This window comes from Lissotriton vulgaris, chromosome 2_1 (genome assembly GCF_964263255.1).
Source record: "Lissotriton vulgaris chromosome 2_1, aLisVul1.2, whole genome shotgun sequence".
In the NCBI taxonomy this organism is placed as follows: domain Eukaryota; kingdom Metazoa; phylum Chordata; class Amphibia; order Caudata; family Salamandridae; genus Lissotriton; species Lissotriton vulgaris.
The window spans coordinates 614,845,850-614,864,593 of NC_141687.1; the positions used below are offsets into that span (position 1 = coordinate 614,845,850).

The 18,744-nt window shown below is 48.6% G+C and overlaps 1 protein-coding gene across 3 annotated transcripts in view; it reads left to right on the forward strand.

Annotated features, from left to right (window-relative positions):
• Window positions 1-18,744, forward strand: part of TXLNA (taxilin alpha) — a 174,214-nt gene that overhangs the window by 58,216 nt on the left and 97,254 nt on the right. For all 3 annotated transcript variants that reach the window (XM_086955664.1, XM_086955665.1, XM_086955667.1), the window contains exons 3-4: window positions 3,193-3,510; window positions 3,941-4,032. In XM_086955664.1, the coding sequence (XP_086811790.1) occupies window positions 3,193-3,510; window positions 3,941-4,032 (410 nt within the window). The remainder of the gene's footprint in view (window positions 1-3,192; window positions 3,511-3,940; window positions 4,033-18,744) is intronic.

An 18,744-nucleotide genomic window follows, 5' to 3' on the forward strand; every position in this document is an offset into this window, starting at 1 on the left:
TAAGTAAATCCAATCTTCACCAAGAGAATATACAATAGCCGCTGCCAACACGTGTTTCGTCTTGGTCTGGTGACCAATTGACTTCGTCAGGGCTGAAAATGTTATAATAGATATAATCGCAATTCCATTCAATTTGATAACACCACATAACTTGTACAAGGTAATCCATATAAATACAAAGTGGTCTTAAGAAAAAGTTCAAAAATAACTTATATTCATATAGTGACCTTAGTAGAGATCTATGAATAAGGTCCATCAGACACCTGATGCAGATATTTTATCAAGAATTGTAGCGATTTAAGAATTGTAGATAAAACCACCACTGTATTGTATACAATATTCTTTAGAAACCAGAATAATTACCAATTTCTAAATTCATCAGAAAAGGGGGGAAAAGAACGTTTTGTGCCATTAGCAGAAGATTGTTTCTCATCAGAAAGACATTATAGTCAAAAGCAAGAGTGTAGTGATCTCGTAGAAACGTGGAAAAAGACGAAATAAAGAGGTGATAGCCTCATAATCACACCAATCACCATAAACATAAGTGAAAAGATAAGGAAAGGAACGTGGAGTCCAAAACGGAGAAAAAAGAATAATAAGAATCCCGTTGAAGGTCATTAGAAAAAGATTACATAAACCCAAGAACCGAAAACAAAGAATGTAAATGTTTAAACTCGCTCACCATGTAACTAGAATAGTTAGTGCTGGAATTCTAAAGGGTGTGCCTTAATCCGTTCTCGGCTTCCACTCTTATGCTGAAAGCAGAAGAGATAATCCAGATATAAGGCCCCAAAGTATGGAGTTCATGTACGCGTCAATGGCCAATAATAAATCTGTCCAAGTAAACCTGAACGATTATATTGCACTCACTTATTTAAATGTCGTTCTATGTTTCCAAAATATTCTCCAGGTTGCCATAAATTAGCGTAATTCCTTAGTCAAATCCATGAAGTTAGTAAAAGAGTAATAAACCCAGTAGTCGCCGTGTATATCGACTCCAAAACGACCCGATAAATTGTCTAGGGTTCACTCGTGTCCTAAGGAGTGAGAGCAATCTCCGTGTGAATCATATTATCCAAATGAAAATATCTTTGTTTCATTAATAAAGGACTATACGGTATTAATCCCTAGTTTACATTATTATTTGGCCATGATATAGGTCCTAATAAAAACGATTGTATGTTCCCAATAGTTCGTATTATTTTAAAATCACTATTATTAATAGTGATTTTAAAATAATACGAACTATATACGTGTGTGTGTATATATGTGTATATATATATATATATATATATATATATATATATATATATATATATATATATATATATGTGTATATGTATATGTATATATATATACTAGCAGCCCGTCCCGACATTGTCCGTGTATGAATTGCTGCCAGCCAGTAGTATATTGTTTTGTAGGATTTCGTTTTGATAGCATTTCTTATCTGTGACAGGCCTGTGAAACGCTCCGATTCACAGTGCACTGCTGATGCACATAAGAGTGCTGGTTCAGTAGTGTGTGAACTCCAGTTTCCCTACTTTATTTTTCCTTGCAATATTATATAGCGCGAACTCGACAACATGGCATGAGCACAATTTACATTACAGAAGAACACATTCATTTGTGGTAGGCACAGGGAGACAAAGCGATTTGCCTGGAATCACAGGATGTTGAGCTGATGCCGAGATTCGAACGTAGCTCCCCAGCTCTAAAGTTCGCAAATCTAGAACTTGTGGCGGGAGGTGTGTCTACAAGTGTATGTCGGTGCTGGCTATCAATGAGAGAGACCTGTGCATTTTTCAAATGGCTGGTGAAAAAATATGAGTATGTTGCTGGAGATGTGGGCCGACGTGCCACCAATGTACTTACCGGGGGAGGGTAAACACCCATTATTCCGCAACTGTCTTTCCGCATACCATCACTCCGCACACTTTCATTATGAAAGTACCATGACTCCGCAATGCCATTATAACGCATGGCATTACATTTTATATGCTTTTACCACGCATACATTTACAACGAAATTAGTTGTAAATGCATGAATGGTACAAGTATGCTTTTTTAAAATGTTTGGATAAGGTAAGTATGGATATAGGGGTATATGTTTTGGGGTACTGAGGTATATGTTTTGGGGTGTTTGGGTATTTTAAGGGTTCAGATATAGTTTTGGTTTATGGGGTACAGGGATAGTTTTAGGGTTCAGGGCTAGGTTTGGGGGTATAGGGGTATTTTTAGGGTTCAGAGGTAGGTTTGGGTTTTGGGGCACAGGGGTATTTTTAGGGTTCAGGGCTAGGTTTGGATTTTGGGGTACAGGGGTATTTTAGGGTTCAGGGGTAGGTTTGGGTTTTGGGGTACAGTGGTATTAGGGTTCAGGGCTAGGTTTGGGTTTTGGGGTACAGGGGTATTTTTAGGTTTCATGGGTAAATTTGGGTTTTGGGGTACAGGGGTATTTATAGGGTTCAGGGCTAGGTTTGGGTTGGAGTACAGGGGTATTTTTAGGTTTAGGGATAGGTTTGGGTTTTGGGGTACAGGGTATATTTATAGGGTTGAGATGGGTTAGTGTTTAAGGGTGTTGGGGTATTTTAAGGAGTAAGGGTGGGTTATGATTATGGGGTGCAGGGGTATTTAAAGGGAGCAGGGTGGGATTAGCACACGATATGAGACATGGCATGAAGGGCGGAACGTACCACACGCCCCCAGCATTTGTCACGCCCACAGCACAGCACAGCACAACGCAGACACGCCCACAAGGGAGTACTTTGCTGGCACGGTTCTTTTACCTTTTAAATGTATATGGTCGGCGTCTGCATAGCCTATGTCCTTCTGCTCCAACTGCCCTTTCCAACGCTGTTTTGGGTGTTGTGATTGGTGCTGTGGTTCCTGAGATTACCCGCCTCAAAGGTTTGGGCTCTCTCTTTATTATATTAGTATGGATATATGGGGGGGGGGGGTGGGTGTGTGTGTGTGTGTGTGTGTGTGTGTGTGTGTGTGTGTGTGTGTAATGAATGTAGCTACATTATTTCGTTTTTAAATTTTTTTGCTAATAACCCACCTTGATGGAGGCGACACAGGTAAAACTGTGGTTCTTCTCGCTGATGTGGCAAGTATGAGGACTTTGGATGTAAGAGAAGAGCTGGTCAAGTTTTGTGAATAAGATCTCGGATCTTTATGTATTCCCTTATGCAGCACCGCAAGCAGCAGAGGAGAGACCCTGTGACATCCAGCCACTTGCCTGTGATGTTTCCGAGGAGCTCAGCAGGCAACTAGAAGACATCCTAAATACATATTGCATCGATGATGGCCAAGATGCCCCCCCAGAGCCTGACGAGGTAGAAAAGGGGCTCACGGAACCTGTGAGAAATGGAGAGCCAGAGCCAGGCATCCCTGAGATCAACGGCGTGAAGGAGGTGCTGAAGATTGAGACTGAAGAGATTCGCGTGAATGATGAGTTTGCAGACCGTGATCAGAAACGCACCCAGGAGAAGAAGAAAGCCAGAGGTCTTGGTACGTCTTCAGAGAATTCTTAGGAATTCAAAGGCCTGGAGTTGTAGAATGAAGGGTTCCTGTCTGCATTTTTAGTGTCTGCTGTATGAGTGGGTTGTCAAAGGTCAGTCTAACACTTGTGGCATGCACTTAGTTTAGAGTGAAGTAGTTTGTTGCAGTGTGTTCATGCTGGGTGCCTTCATGGTCCTGTTCTTTTATTCCATGATTATTCTCCATTTAAGGGTTTAGGTGTGCCTCCAAGCTCTATCAATGCTTGAATTTCTGTGTATGTGCTCTTGGATCCCAGTTGTGCCCTTCAGTACACCTCCTGCTTGTTCTGTTATTACCTCAGAGTTAGTACAGCACAACTCAAAGGCTCAGTATTTCTGTTAATTTATTTGGAGGAAGAAGTCCTAGCTGTGTTGCAAATGCTATATTCACTGTTTTGCAGGAAAGGAGATCACATTGTTAATGCAGACACTCAACACACTGAGCACCTCTGAGGAGAAACTTACTGCGCTGTGCAAGAAGTATGCTGAACTGGTAAGATTCCCTGCCCATTGTTGCCTTAAAATCTTGCAACCAACTACTCTGCTTATAAATGCTATAGAACTGTGTAGGCACTTCCTTTCACACTGCAAGCTGTCTAAAGATTTAATGTGGCCCTTCTGCTGCTTAGAAAAATTAGCACATTTGTAACCCAAGCATGCTCCGAGTTGAAAAAAACCTGTAAGAACGTATAGCCAATAGGTCTCGCCTTTGGGACCTTATAAGTGTTTAGTTATCCAGCACAATATCCTTGGTGCAACAACATTAACTGTTGCATGGCTAAACACTTGTAAGATCCCAAATGGAGACCTATTGGCTATGTTTTGTGTGAATTGTGTACTCGCATGAGAAATGCTCCAGCCGTTATCCAGGGAAAATATAACCAAATTGGAGGAATCCTCCTTCACACTGGTGCCATGGAAAAGTTTATCAAAGTATCTCTTATCACAAGCAAGGGAATTAATCCAAAATTAGAAACTGAAATCTTGCTCGCTTAGTAATTGTTTGGGGTTTGCAGTTGTGTGGATTATTTAAAATGGTAATATTTCAGTGTTTGTTGCAAAGTAAGTACATTTATCCTTCTACTTACTTTTAGCGTCCTTCTGCATGCAGTTAAAACAATTTGGGAGAACAATAATTACTTTACTGTATTCAACTATGCAAATTACATACAAATTGCATATCAGTCTTAGGCTCTCTTTTCTCCCCCTTTGACTCAGTTTTTGCCTAAATAATCTTAAATATCGTGCATTATTGAGTTTCAAAATGTACCACCCTAGTTATGGCACCTACTGTGACAATAATCCGGTTTACATCAGTTTCCTTTGTTGTGGTTAACTTCATAATTTATATATTGCTCAGCAATGGTCAAATATCAAAGGTATACTTTCACAATTTTCTATACCAGTGCTGCCTGCCTACTGTCTGAGGTTCATGGAGGGGAAATACATTTTTAATTGTTTTAGGTAGTGTTGTGGCTGACACTAACCAAGTTGTCCTCTATGCATAACCAGCTTTTTCTTTGCACTCACTGGCAATCTTCTAGCTTTGTAGCATAGTACATAAGAAGGATACTCGACTTAATAGCTGCAGGATTATATACAGAAAAGGTTGAGCTGGTCCTTGGCACAAATGGAAAAAAAAATTGCAGGGAATTTATTATAAAGTAGAAAATGTTTAACTACTCATGGAACAAGCGTTGACATAGCCAGTAGGTTTTATCTGGCGAAGCTATTGACTTTGTCAATGCAGTGCAGTATGACAAAGCACTGGCTGCTTTATAGAGATTTTATTTAGCTGCTGGTGGAAGGGTTAGTTGGAGGCATCTCGGAAGCAGGAGAGCATACAGCACGAATTGTCTGGATGCTTACCTCCCCGCTCTTTCTTCAGCAGCAAAAAAAGAAAGTCATATAATGTAGCAACCGTTGGCCACGTCATAATTCTTTAAACAAAAAAAACATTGCACCATGCTTCTGTGCAGCATGGCTAAAACCATTGTCCACGCGAATAGGTCAGTTAAGCTAGATCTTTTGGCTTTGAAAATGCTTGTGTTTTTTTGTGGGACTGAATTGTGGAAGGTGCAAGGTGGCAAAGCAACAATGCTGGAGAGGGTTGTAGATGGGTAAGTTACAACTCTGGAGAGGGTGAGAGGCGGGTAAGCTACAACGCAGGAGATGGTGGGTGGCGGATTAGTTACAAGGCGAGAGAGGGTGGTAGGCAGGCAAGCTCCAACGCAGGAGAGGGTGGGAGACGGGCAAGCTTCAATGGGGGAGAGGGTGGCAGACGGCGATCAGCAACTGGGGAGAGGGTGGGTGTCGGGCAAGCAGCAACGTGGCAGTTGGGCGAGCAGCATTGCGGGAGGGGGTGAGAGTCTTGCAAGCAGCAACACGGGGGGGGTAGGAGCCGGGTGAGCAGCAGCTTGGGATTGGGGTGGTGGTTGGGCAACCAGCTACGCAGGAGGGGGCGAGCAGCAATGCGGGAGGGGGTGGTAGAGGGTAACCAACAATGTGGTAGAGGGTAGAAGAGGGCAAACAACAATGCGGGAGAGACCAGCAATAATGCACATGAGGGTGGGAGAGGGAAAGCAACAATGCTGAAGTGGGCAAGCAACAGTGCGGGAGAGGGTTGGAGAGACCAAGCAACAGTGCGGAAGAGGGTGGGACAGAGCAAGCAACAACATGGCAGAAGGCAGGCAAAAATGCAGACGAGGGTAGTAGAGAGAACGCAACTATGCAGAAGAGGGTGGGAAAGGGCAAACAACAATGCAGAAGAGGGTGGGAGAGGGCAAGCAACAATGCGGAAGAGGGTCGAGGAGGCTAAGCAACAGCATGGAAGAGGGCAAGCAACAGCGTGGAAGAGGGTAAGCAACAGCGTGGAAGAGGGTAAGCAACAGCGTGGAAGAGGGTTGCAGAGGGCAAGCAACATCGCGGGATGGGGTGGGAGAGGGCAAGCAACAACGCGGGATGGGGTGGGAGAGGGCAAGCAACAACGCGGGATGGGGTGGGAGAGGGCAAGCAACAACGCGGGATGGGGTGGGAGAGGGCAAGCAACAACGCGGAATGGGGTAGGAGAGGGCAAGCAACCACGCGGGATGGTGTGGGAGAGGGCAAGCAACAACGCCAGATGGGGTGGGAGAGGACAAGCTCCAATGGGGGAGAGGGTGGCAGACTGCGATCAGCAATGGTGGGGGAGGGGTTGAGAGTTGGACGAGCAGCAACGGCTGGCGGGGGTGAGAGTCGGGCGAGCAGCAACACTGGAGGGGGTGGGAGTCGGGCGAGCAGCAACACGGGAGGGGGTGGGAGTCGGGCGAGCTGCAACGCTGGAGGGGATGGGAGAGGGCAAGCAACAATGTAGGAGAGGACAAGCAACAATCCAGGAGAGGACAAGCAACGATCCAGGAGAGGACAAGCAACCAGGCAGGAGAGGGTGAGAGAGTGCAAGCAACAGTGCAGGAGAGGGCAAGCAACAATGCAGGTGAGCCAAAGCAACAATGCAAGCTGGGGTGGGAGAGGGCAAGCAACCGCGCAGTAGAGTGTGGAAGAGGGCAAGCAACAACGCAGGAGAGGGCAAGCAACAACGCAGGATGGGGTGTAAGGATGCAAGCAACAGAATAGAGCTAGGTCAGAGGGAAGGGGCCAGGTGACAACATGGAGAGGAGCAGAAGGATGCAGTCGACATGCAGAGGGTAAGCAGCAACAGGACAGGAGCTTGTGAAGAGGCCTGCAACAGCACAGAGAGTAGTGGGAGGGGGCAAGCAACAACACAATGATGGATGAGCAGTGAAACTGGCAAAAGGTCTCTGAGATTTTAAAGAGCATCTGAAATTCTGCAAGGCTATGAACACGTGACTGTATTCTATGTGGATTCCTAGTCTGCTATCAGCCCCTAGAAGGCCTTGTGTGAATAGTGCACTTAATATTTGATGCTTAACATAATATCATAAGGACATTTTACTCTGTTGATTTAATTTATGGAAAGCTGGTTCATTTACGTGATCTATGTCCGAGATTAATTTTTAAAATATTTTTTTAATTTTTATTTCAAATCTGTTTTATTTTTCAAAATAAGGACATAACACCAGACCAGGTATACACAGCATGGTGCCCACAACCCTAGTCAGGGCCGGCCGTGTATGATAGAGTGGAAAAGAGAAAGCAGTATGGTAATGTAAACACAGCATGTCGCCTACAACCCGTGCTGGGCGGGCCACGTGGCATATCATAGAAGGCAATACTGATTTGTTGTGGTGTTTCACAAGTCCCTCCAAAAACATCTGAACTAAAACATGGGCAAGAGGCCCTGAGGAGAAAGAACCAAGAAGAACAGAGGAAAGGAAAACAGATAAAGAGTGCATGGTAGCATTTAGGTACTACTAGAGGAAAAGTTTGTGCCGTAGTGGGGAAGACGGGGAGAAGACGGGGCCGATGTTCTAAGGATTGATGAGTATCGTATTACTTACGGGAGGGGGTCAGGCGCATGGCTGGGCCAGCTGCGGGAGTAATCTATTGGGGTCCGGCGGGAGGACAGCATCTTCAAAAAGGCGCAGCCCTCTAAGCTTGTCGGGTAGGTACTGGGCGTGTTCTAGCTTACATAGATAAGTAACTAGGGGTTGCCAAACTGCGGTGAAGTGGGTATCAAGTGCTTGTGAACGCGCTGCAAAGAGTTCCATGGTTATGACATAAGCGCACGTACCAAGCGGCGATAGGAGGCGCCTCCATCCTCTTCCAGTATAGCGCTATAAGTTGCTTGGCTGCTGCAAGAATATGCTATGCTATAATCCAATCACTTCGGGTGATAGCCTTTAAGTTAGCCGGTTTGATGCCCAATAGGATAGTGTTTGTAGATTCAGGCAGGGGGAAACCAAGTACTCATTTGATCTGACTAAGGACCTCTTTCCAGAACAGGGTCAATAGTGGGCAGGCCCACCAGATGTGTATGAAATCTCCAGATGCAGCCAAACACCTCCAGCACATGGGAGAAGAGGCAGGGAACATTTTGTGCAAACACTCCGGTGTTTATTACCATTGGGTCATGATTTTGGATGCATTTTCCCTTTGTGGGATACTGCGATAGACCTTGGGTATGTCGCGCCATAAATGACTCCACTGTGCAGGTGTAATTTCCGTATCGGACTCCCGCTGCCACCTACGCTGGTATAGGTGAGTAGGTATCGCAGGAGGGTGTTGTAAAATCTGATACATGCAAGAGATGAGGCCCTTTGACTCGACAAAGGAGCGGACCAGCCGCTCAAAGGGGGTGAATGGACGAGTTGCTGCCTGTTGCATCTCCTCCGAGGTGACCCAATGCCGTAGCTGCGCATATTGCAGTTCAGTACCCAGCAGGAGATTAAATTCTTCTCTGCACTGCGTAAAGGTTTTAAGCACTCCCCCCGCCCCCCCCCCCCTTCGTAGAGGTCACAGACCGCTCTGCATCCCCTCTGCACCCACCTATCGAAAGCCTCGGAGCGGTAGGCCGGGGGAAATAACTGGTTGCCCGCATTGGGGGTGTGGGGAGAGGGGAAGGTTGTATGGCCCCTGCGCACCGCCACACTGTTTCAGATGTCCAATACCGTTTTAATGGGAACAGCTCTTCTAGAGCGAGCTGTACGGTGGAGCCACGTGAGGTCCCAGATGCTGCGACCAGTGACCATCCTGTCCCTATGGAACCAGATCTTTTCACTTTCAGTGGTCGTCCACTCTGATACGAAGCGGAGATGGGAGGCCCAATAATAGTCCAAAGGTTTGGGACATGCTAGCTCTCCTCTATCGCGCAGCAACATAAGAATTTTCTGGGGAAATCTCGGTCTACGCCCACCCCAAATGAAGTGGTAAGGTCAAGCTGAAGGCCCTGGCTCTGATGCTGCGGGATCGGGGGGGGGGGGGTATTGAAATAAGTACAATATTTTAGGGAGGACCGACATTTTGATGGCGTTAAGTCTGCCCAGCCATGTCATTGTCAGGGGTTTCCACCTTCGTAAGTCTTCCAGCACAGCCCGCCAAAACTCCCGCCAGATGATTTTTGTCTATGTATCGAAGGTGGGGGTTAGCTTAGGACCTAGGTATTGGATATGGTCGACGGCCCACGGGTACGGCGCGAGCCTCTCCAAAGCAGGTACCTCCACCTTAGGGATTGTCAGATTCAAGACCCAAGATTTGCCATGATTGATTTTAAAAAAGGGGGTGGTGATGAACAGAGTGTCTGAATTGAGCAGACCACTCTTACCCAGTCCAAAGATCAGGGCTTGATCCATCACCGTTATTTATCTCACTGCCCCATCCCAGCTCAGAACCTGGCTATATGCAAATCAGTCTGTCCCTGGCCCAGTGCATCATGGGAACAGGGCAGACTAAACTACCAAGCCAATTCTTTACCAGAAAGGAGACAAGCTACCGGGGACCGGTTTCTGGCATTTCAGCCTCTTCGGCCCGGCTTGCTTGAATCCTGATGGAGCAGTGAGAAAGGGACTCATGTCTGAGTATACCCTGCCACACCTATAGTGGCCAAAATCGATTTACAAAAGGGGGTGGTGATGAACAGAGTGTCTGAATTGAGCAGACCACTCTTACCCAGTCCAAAGATCAGGGCTTGATCCATCACCGTTATTTATCTCACTGCCCCATCCCAGCTCAGAACCTGGCTATATGCAAATCAGTCTGTCCCTGGCCCAGTGCATCATGAAAACAGGGCAGACTAAACTACCAAGCCAATTCTTTATCAGAAAGGAGACAAGCTACCGGGGACCGGTTTCTGGCATTTCAGCCTCTTCGGCCCGGCTTGCTTGAATCCTGATGGAGCAGTGAGAAAGGGACTCATGTCTGAGTATACCCTGCCACACCTATAGTGGCCAAAATCGATTTACAAAAGGGGGTGGTGATGAACAGAGTGTCTGAATTGAGCAGACCACTCTTACCCAGTCCAAAGATCAGGGCTTGATCCATCACCGTTATTTATCTCACTGCCCCATCCCAGCTCAGAACCTGGCTATATGCAAATCAGTCTGTCCCTGGCCCAGTGCATCATGGGAACAGGGCAGACTAAACTACCAAGCCAATTCTTTACCAGAAAGGAGACAAGCTACCGGGGACCGGTTTCTGGCATTTCAGCCTCTTCGGCCCGGCTTGCTTGAATCCTGATGGAGCAGTGAGAAAGGGACTCATGTCTGAGTATACCCTGCCACACCTATAGTGGCCAAAATCGATTTACAAAAGGGGGTGGTGATGAACAGAGTGTCTGAATTGAGCAGACCACTCTTACCCAGTCCAAAGATCAGGGCTTGATCCATCACCGTTATTTATCTCACTGCCCCATCCCAGCTCAGAACCTGGCTATATGCAAATCAGTCTGTCCCTGGCCCAGTGCATCATGGGAACAGGGCAGACTAAACTACCAAGCCAATTCTTTACCAGAAAGGAGACAAGCTACCGGGGACCGGTTTCTGGCATTTCAGCCTCTTCGGCCCGGCTTGCTTGAATCCTGATGGAGCAGTGAGAAAGGGACTCATGTCTGAGTATACCCTGCCACACCTATAGTGGCCAAAATCGATTTACAAAAGGGGGTGGTGATGAACAGAGTGTCTGAATTGAGCAGACCACTCTTACCCAGTCCAAAGACCAGGGCTTGATCCATCACCGTTATTTATCTCACTGCCCCATCCCAGCTCAGAACCTGGCTATATGCAAATCAGTCTGTCCCTGGCCCAGTGCATCATGGGAACAGGGCAGACTAAACTACCAAGCCAATTCTTTACCAGAAAGGAGACAAGCTACCGGGGACCGGTTTCTGGCATTTCAGCCTCTTCGGCCCGGCTTGCTTGAATCCTGATGGAGCAGTGAGAAAGGGACTCATGTCTGAGTATACCCTGCCACACCTATAGTGGCCAAAATCGATTTACAAAAGGGGGTGGTGATGAACAGAGTGTCTGAATTGAGCAGACCACTCTTACCCAGTCCAAAGATCAGGGCTTGATCCATCACCGTTATTTATCTCACTGCCCCATCCCAGCTCAGAACCTGGCTATATGCAAATCAGTCTGTCCCTGGCCCAGTGCATCATGGGAACAGGGCAGACTAAACTACCAAGCCAATTCTTTACCAGAAAGGAGACAAGCTACCGGGGACCGGTTTCTGGCATTTCAGCCTCTTCGGCCCGGCTTGCTTGAATCCTGATGGAGCAGTGAGAAAGGGACTCATGTCTGAGTATACCCTGCCACACCTATAGTGGCCAAAATCGATTTACAAAAGGGGGTGGTGATGAACAGAGTGTCTGAATTGAGCAGACCACTCTTACCCAGTCCAAAGATCAGGGCTTGATCCATCACCGTTATTTATCTCACTGCCCCATTTCAGCCTCTTCGGCCCGGCTTGCTTGAATCCTGATGGAGCAGTGAGCTAAAAAACGGTGTTGGATCTAGCCCTGATCTTTTGACTGGGTGAGACCTTCTGTTTAATTCAGAGACTCTGTCCCTCACCACCCCTTTTTGTAATTATTTTTGTCCACCCTAAGCGTGGAAGGGTATTCTCAGATGTGAGACCCTTGCTCATTGCACCATCAGGATTCAAGCAAACCGGGCCGAAGACGGCTGTAATGCCAGAAACCGGTCCCCGGGAGCTTGTTTCCTTCCCAGTGTAAGAATTGGCTTCTGTAGTTTGGTTTGTCCTGTTCCCATCATGCACTGGGACAGGAACAGACTAATTTGCATACAGTCAGGTTCTGAAACTGGGATGGTGCAGTGAGCTAAAAAACGGTGTTGGATCTAGCCCTGATCTTTTGACTGGGTGAGAGCTTTCTGTTTAATTCAGAGACTCTGTCCCTCACCACCCCTTTTTGTAATTATTTTTGTCCACCCTAAGCGTGGAAGGGTATTCTCAGATGTGAGACCCTTGCTCATTGCACCATCAGGATTCAAGCAAACCGGGCCGAAGACGGCTGTAATGCCAGAAACCGGTCCCCGGGAGCTTGTTTCCTTCCCAGTGTAAGAATTGGCTTCTGTAGTTTGGTTTGTCCTGTTCCCATCATGCACTGGGACAGGAACAGACTAATTTGCATACAGTCAGGTTCTGAAACTGGGATGGTGCAGTGAGCTAAAAAACGGTGTTGGATCTAGCCCTGATCTTTTGACTGGGTGAGAGCTTTCTGTTTAATTCAGAGACTCTGTCCCTCACCACCCCTTTTTGTAATTATTTTTGTCCACCCTAAGCGTGGAAGGGTATTCTCAGATGTGAGACCCTTGCTCATTGCACCATCAGGATTCAAGCAAACCGGGCCGAAGACGGCTGTAATGCCAGAAACCGGTCCCCGGGAGCTTGTTTCCTTCCCAGTGTAAGAATTGGCTTCTGTAGTTTGGTTTGTCCTGTTCCCATCATGCACTGGGACAGGAACAGACTAATTTGCATACAGTCAGGTTCTGAAACTGGGATGGTGCAGTGAGCTAAAAAACGGTGTTGGATCTAGCCCTGATCTTTTGACTGGGTGAGAGCTTTCTGTTTAATTCAGAGACTCTGTCCCTCACCACCCCTTTTTGTAATTATTTTTGTCCACCCTAAGCGTGGAAGGGTATTCTCAGATGAGAGACCCTTGCTCATTGCACCATCAGGATTCAAGCAAACCGGGCCGAAGACGGCTGTAATGCCAGAAACCGGTCCCCGGGAGCTTGTTTCCTTCCCAGTGTAAGAATTGGCTTCTGTAGTTTGGTTTGTCCTGTTCCCATCATGCACTGGGACAGGAACAGACTAATTTGCATACAGTCAGGTTCTGAAACTGGGATGGTGCAGTGAGCTAAAAAACGGTGTTGGATCTAGCCCTGATCTTTTGACTGGGTGAGAGCTTTCTGTTTAATTCAGAGACTCTGTCCCTCACCACCCCTTTTTGTAATTATTTTTGTCCACCCTAAGCGTGGAAGGGTATTCTCAGATGTGAGACCCTTGCTCATTGCACCATCAGGATTCAAGCAAACCGGGCCGAAGACGGCTGTAATGCCAGAAACCGGTCCCCGGGAGCTTGTTTCCTTCCCAGTGTAAGAATTGGCTTCTGTAGTTTGGTTTGTCCTGTTCCCATCATGCACTGGGACAGGAACAGACTAATTTGCATACAGTCAGGTTCTGAAACTGGGATGGTGCAGTGAGCTAAAAAACGGTGTTGGATCTAGCCCTGATCTTTTGACTGGGTGAGAGCTTTCTGTTTAATTCAGAGACTCTGTCCCTCACCACCCCTTTTTGTAATTATTTTTGTCCACCCTAAGCGTGGAAGGGTATTCTCAGATGTGAGACCCTTGCTCATTGCACCATCAGGATTCAAGCAAACCGGGCCGAAGACGGCTGTAATGCCAGAAACCGGTCCCCGGGAGCTTGTTTCCTTCCCAGTGTAAGAATTGGCTTCTGTAGTTTGGTTTGTCCTGTTCCCATCATGCACTGGGACAGGAACAGACTAATTTGCATACAGTCAGGTTCTGAAACTGGGATGGTGCAGTGAGCTAAAAAACGGTGTTGGATCTAGCCCTGATCTTTTGACTGGGTGAGAGCTTTCTGTTTAATTCAGAGACTCTGTCCCTCACCACCCCTTTTTGTAATTATTTTTGTCCACCCTAAGCGTGGAAGGGTATTCTCAGATGTGAGACCCTTGCTCATTGCACCATCAGGATTCAAGCAAACCGGGCCGAAGACGGCTGTAATGCCAGAAACCGGTCCCCGGGAGCTTGTTTCCTTCCCAGTGTAAGAATTGGCTTCTGTAGTTTGGTTTGTCCTGTTCCCATCATGCACTGGGACAGGAACAGACTAATTTGCATACAGTCAGGTTCTGAAACTGGGATGGTGCAGTGAGCTAAAAAACGGTGTTGGATCTAGCCCTGATCTTTTGACTGGGTGAGAGCTTTCTGTTTAATTCAGAGACTCTGTCCCTCACCACCCCTTTTTGTAATTATGATTGATTTTAAGGCCCGAAGCCCGTTTGAAGGTTTGTAGTAGGGAGTGTAAGGCCGGGAGAGATGTATGCGGGCGTGAGAGTGTGAGGATGAGGTCGTCCTCAAAAAGCGCCACCTTGTTCTGTCTGCCCCCCCTGTTAAGGATGCCATATATGTCTGCCCTTTGCCTAATTATCTCCGCCAGGGGCTCCACAATGAGGGCAAATAGCAGAGGTGATAGAGGGCATCCCTGCCGGGTAGCCCTGTGAATGGGGAAAGGCTCAGTGAGTTGCCCATTGACCCGAACCTTTGCCTGCGGGGACAGATATGGCGCCATGATCTTAGAGATCCTGTTCCAGCCTAGCCTGACTCTCTGCAATACCGCCCAAAGCAAAGCCCAATCCACAAACGCCTTCTCCGCGTCAAGCGATAGAAGGCAAGCTGGTATGTTCCAGGCGTGCGCTTTCCCCACCAAGTGTGCGAACCTTCGGACATTATCCGCCCCTTGACGGTTACGGATGAAGCCGACTTTGTTCGGTTTCACCAAACCTGGCTTGTGGGGATCCAGACGTTTGGCAATAATTTTGGTATACATTTTTAAGGTCAGTGTTCAGAAGCGCTATGGGACGGTAGGAGGCGCATAGCGTGGAATCCTTCCCGGTTTTGGGTATAAGTGCTATTTCCGCCATGCCAATGGAAGGTGTCGGACCGTCTGCGTCCAAGAAAGAATTGTACAATCGCAAGAGGTTGGGCACAAGCTGACCCTGGAAAATGCGGTGGAAGGCCAATGGCAGGCCGTCCAGACCCAGAGTCCTTCCAAGTGGGAGGTCCTTCTACGCCGCCACCATCTCTTCTGCGGTTAGAGGCCCCTCCAGAGCCTGAACATGGTGAGGATGTAACGGGGTCCAAGTACACTGATTTAACGCATTCTCGATGAGCTCTGGGGGTGGCGTCTCTGCCTCGTAAAGCGTAGCATTGTAGTCCCGGAAGGCCTTGCATTTGGCCCGCTCCGAGGTGACCCGAGCACCATCTGGGAGTTGTATATTAGCTATGTGCGCCTTCGCCACCAGTGCTCTCAGATGCCTTGCCAATAACCTGCCTACCTTATCCCCCCCTTCATAATAGCGCTGCTTCAGGGAAAACAGGGATCTTTCCACTTTATTAACGCGCAAAACGCGAAGTTGCACCTGGAGGTTTGCAAGCCGCCGAGTTGTGAGAGAGGCGCGAGCCTGGTCTTGTTTTTCTGCTGCCTTAATGTCTGCAGAGAGGCTATCCTTCAGAAGTCAGGCCTCGCGCGCCTGCGCAATCGAGAGCGAGGAGATACGACCGCGAATCATGACCTTGAAGGCATCCCACACCATGGGAAGGGCGTCTCAGGGATATCCTTGTTCACGAAGTAAGAGTCAATGGCAACCAGTATGCTTTCCACATCTGCCAGGATACTCGGCGGCAGGCGCCATCGCGGAGTGTGGAAGGGGCAAGCGGCCGGGTCTTGCAGGAGAAGCTCGACATGAGCGTGATCAGAGAGTGATATTGCAGACATAGATACCGCCAGCAAATCTCGCACCATGGCATGTGAGATAAATAGATAATCGATGCGCGAGTACGAGTGATGCACATGGGAGTAGTATGAGAAGTCCTGCGCCTCCGGCGAATGGTATCGCTATGCGTCTATCAAGCCTAGGTCCGCTATTGGTGTACGAAGCGCGGAAGGCATGGCCCCCGCCCCAGTCAAAGATGTGCCACTGCGGTCCACCCCAGGATCCCATACTAGATTAAGGTCGCTTCCCAAGGTTAGTGAAGGGTCGCCCTGCGGGACATGGTACCTCAAGAGTGCTTGGAGGTAGGAGCCCTGCAGCTGGTTTGGTGCATAAACATTGCACAGCGTGAATTTGCACCTCCCAATTTCAACACCCACCTTAATAAAGCGTCCATCTGGGCTTCCGAAAGCTTTGATTCCCCCCTCCATGTCAACATTCCTGCACAGAATTGCCCCCCCAGCCGTTTTAGTGAGCGCTGTGGCCCAGAATTGGAGAGGGTATTAAGGATGCTCGATGCGCTGAACATCTCCTTTTAAAAGGCGAGTTTTTTGGAGAAATATAATGTCAGGGTTGTGCTTGGGGAGGTAGCACTCTACCTGTAGCCGCTTCATCGGAGAGTTGAGCCCCTTGACATTAAGGGAGATGACCTTTAAAGGGCTAGGAAGGGCCATGATCGTTGCTTATCCCAAGTTTGTCCTTTGAGCCACCATAGGGGGCAGCGCTGGTTGAAGGAATGGGCGCGCAAGTTATCATTTCTGGCTTATCAGGGAGTCCACACCACCACCACCACAGAAGTACCCTCCTGCCACACTTAGGAAGGTAGAGAAGTAAGAAAAAGAGGGACAGAAAAGCAAAAGAACACAATAGTGAAGAATAGTATACGAACACTGGCCAACAGGGCCATATTATTTTGTTCCCTTCGCAGGGCATCCTACACCAAACGGTTTGGATGAACCCAGAGTTATCACTCCCTCAGGAAAAATTGGGGGTAGGTTTGCAGCCTCTCTCAAGGTCATCCAGCGGGAAAGCTGCAGCTTCCCCCCTCCTATAGATGAGGAACTGGGGAATTGGTCAAGGCGAGGCAGCAACCTGCAAACCTAGTGAGGAGAGGGCATTGCAACAAGAGCTTGTCTTGTACGTCAACACGGGTGCACGCATAGTCTATCATGGGGTCGATGGGTGCGAGGCAGACTCCTCCTTATCCCCTTCAAGGGACCGTATATGCGCAATGATGTCCTGTTTGGCCTGTGAGGCTGATTGCTCATCTATGGGCGGTGAGCGTCGACATCGGCGAACAGTAGACCAAGATGGCTTGGCAGCCACCCGCTCCAGATGCTGGGGAGAAGAGGGAATGGCCTGCAGCGATGACGGCAGCCGAAGCAACTGCGCTACCTCTGTGTATGACCGTACCACTCTGTGCTTGGATTCCCATTGAAAGATGAGGGCAAAGGGATGCCCCCACTGATACAAAATGTCCATACTCCGCAGCTTCTCGGTTACAGACTTAAAAGCACGGTTTCGTCGTAGGGTGTTCGGTGCCAAATCTTGGAAGATCTGGATCATGTGCTCATCGTAGCTGAGATCTGGCTTGGCACGTGCCGCCCTGAGAATAGCCCCTTTCTCCGTAAAGAAATGGACCCTGGTTAAAATGTCTAGGAGGAGACAAGGCCTCCCTGCGGGCCCGGACACCCGATGGGCCTGATCCAAAGTCGGCGGAGAGGCGTCATCATCCCCCCCCCCCCCCCCCCCCCAGACCTCGTGAAGGAGTTGGGCCACGTAGGCCATAATGTCTTTCCCCTCCGCACGGAGTGGAACCCCCCTGGATGCGGAGGTTGTTGTGGCGACTCAGATTCTCCAAGTCCTCCTGCTTCACTTGTAGCTCTTTATGCTGCTCCTCCAATGTAGCCAGGCGTTGCCATAGTTGCTCCTGGTCCTCCGTGCGGGCATCAACTGTCTTTTTCTATCCATCCACCCGTTCCACCAAGTCCGCAACCTCTTTTCTAAGTTCTTGTACGCACAAATGAACCTCAATGCGCAGTGATCCAATTTCCATCTTGAGTTCGGACATAAAGGAGGCCATAAATGCCTGGGTTACCGGCATTGAGTCCCTGCAGCGTCACCTCTGCAGGAGCAGATGACCCCGCCTTGCCCCACATGGCCGCCACTGGGTTGTCTTTGGGGCCGCTGCCGGAACCTCCTTGCCCCCTTTGGACTGTGTCATCGTCAGACCGCAGGTGCCCCGTAGGTATCTGGATAGCGTGATCCTTGCGGGCCGTTGTGATGTACACTGAAAGGCCCACCTCCCAAGCAGAGCCACAATCCTCCCTGCCTGGATTTCGCGCGTCCTCTTCCAAGGTCTCTGCTATCCTAGGGAAGTCCACATACACTGCACACTCCTCCTAGAGCAGGCCGATGTTAAGCCCTCCGGGACCAGCTACCCAATCTGAGCAGCTAGAGGGTAACTAGTGCCTTTTCCCAAGACCAGTGCACCGCTTCTGGCACCGGGCAATTCACATGCACAATGGGGATAGCACCGTCTTCACTAGCTGGACAGCACCCCAACCCCCACTATGGACCTCCCCACACCACTCCGGGCCACCGGTGTGTCGTCTTCTTCAGGCACCTTGCTTTCCCCTATCCAGCCCAGGGCAGAGTGCAGGCGTCACAGGCCCAATGACAGGCGATCCAGTGCTTCTGGGCCGCCCCACACCAGTGCTATAGAACGGCAGGGTTTTCACGGCCCGCTGGACCTCTCTGCCGAGCCCCCAAGGC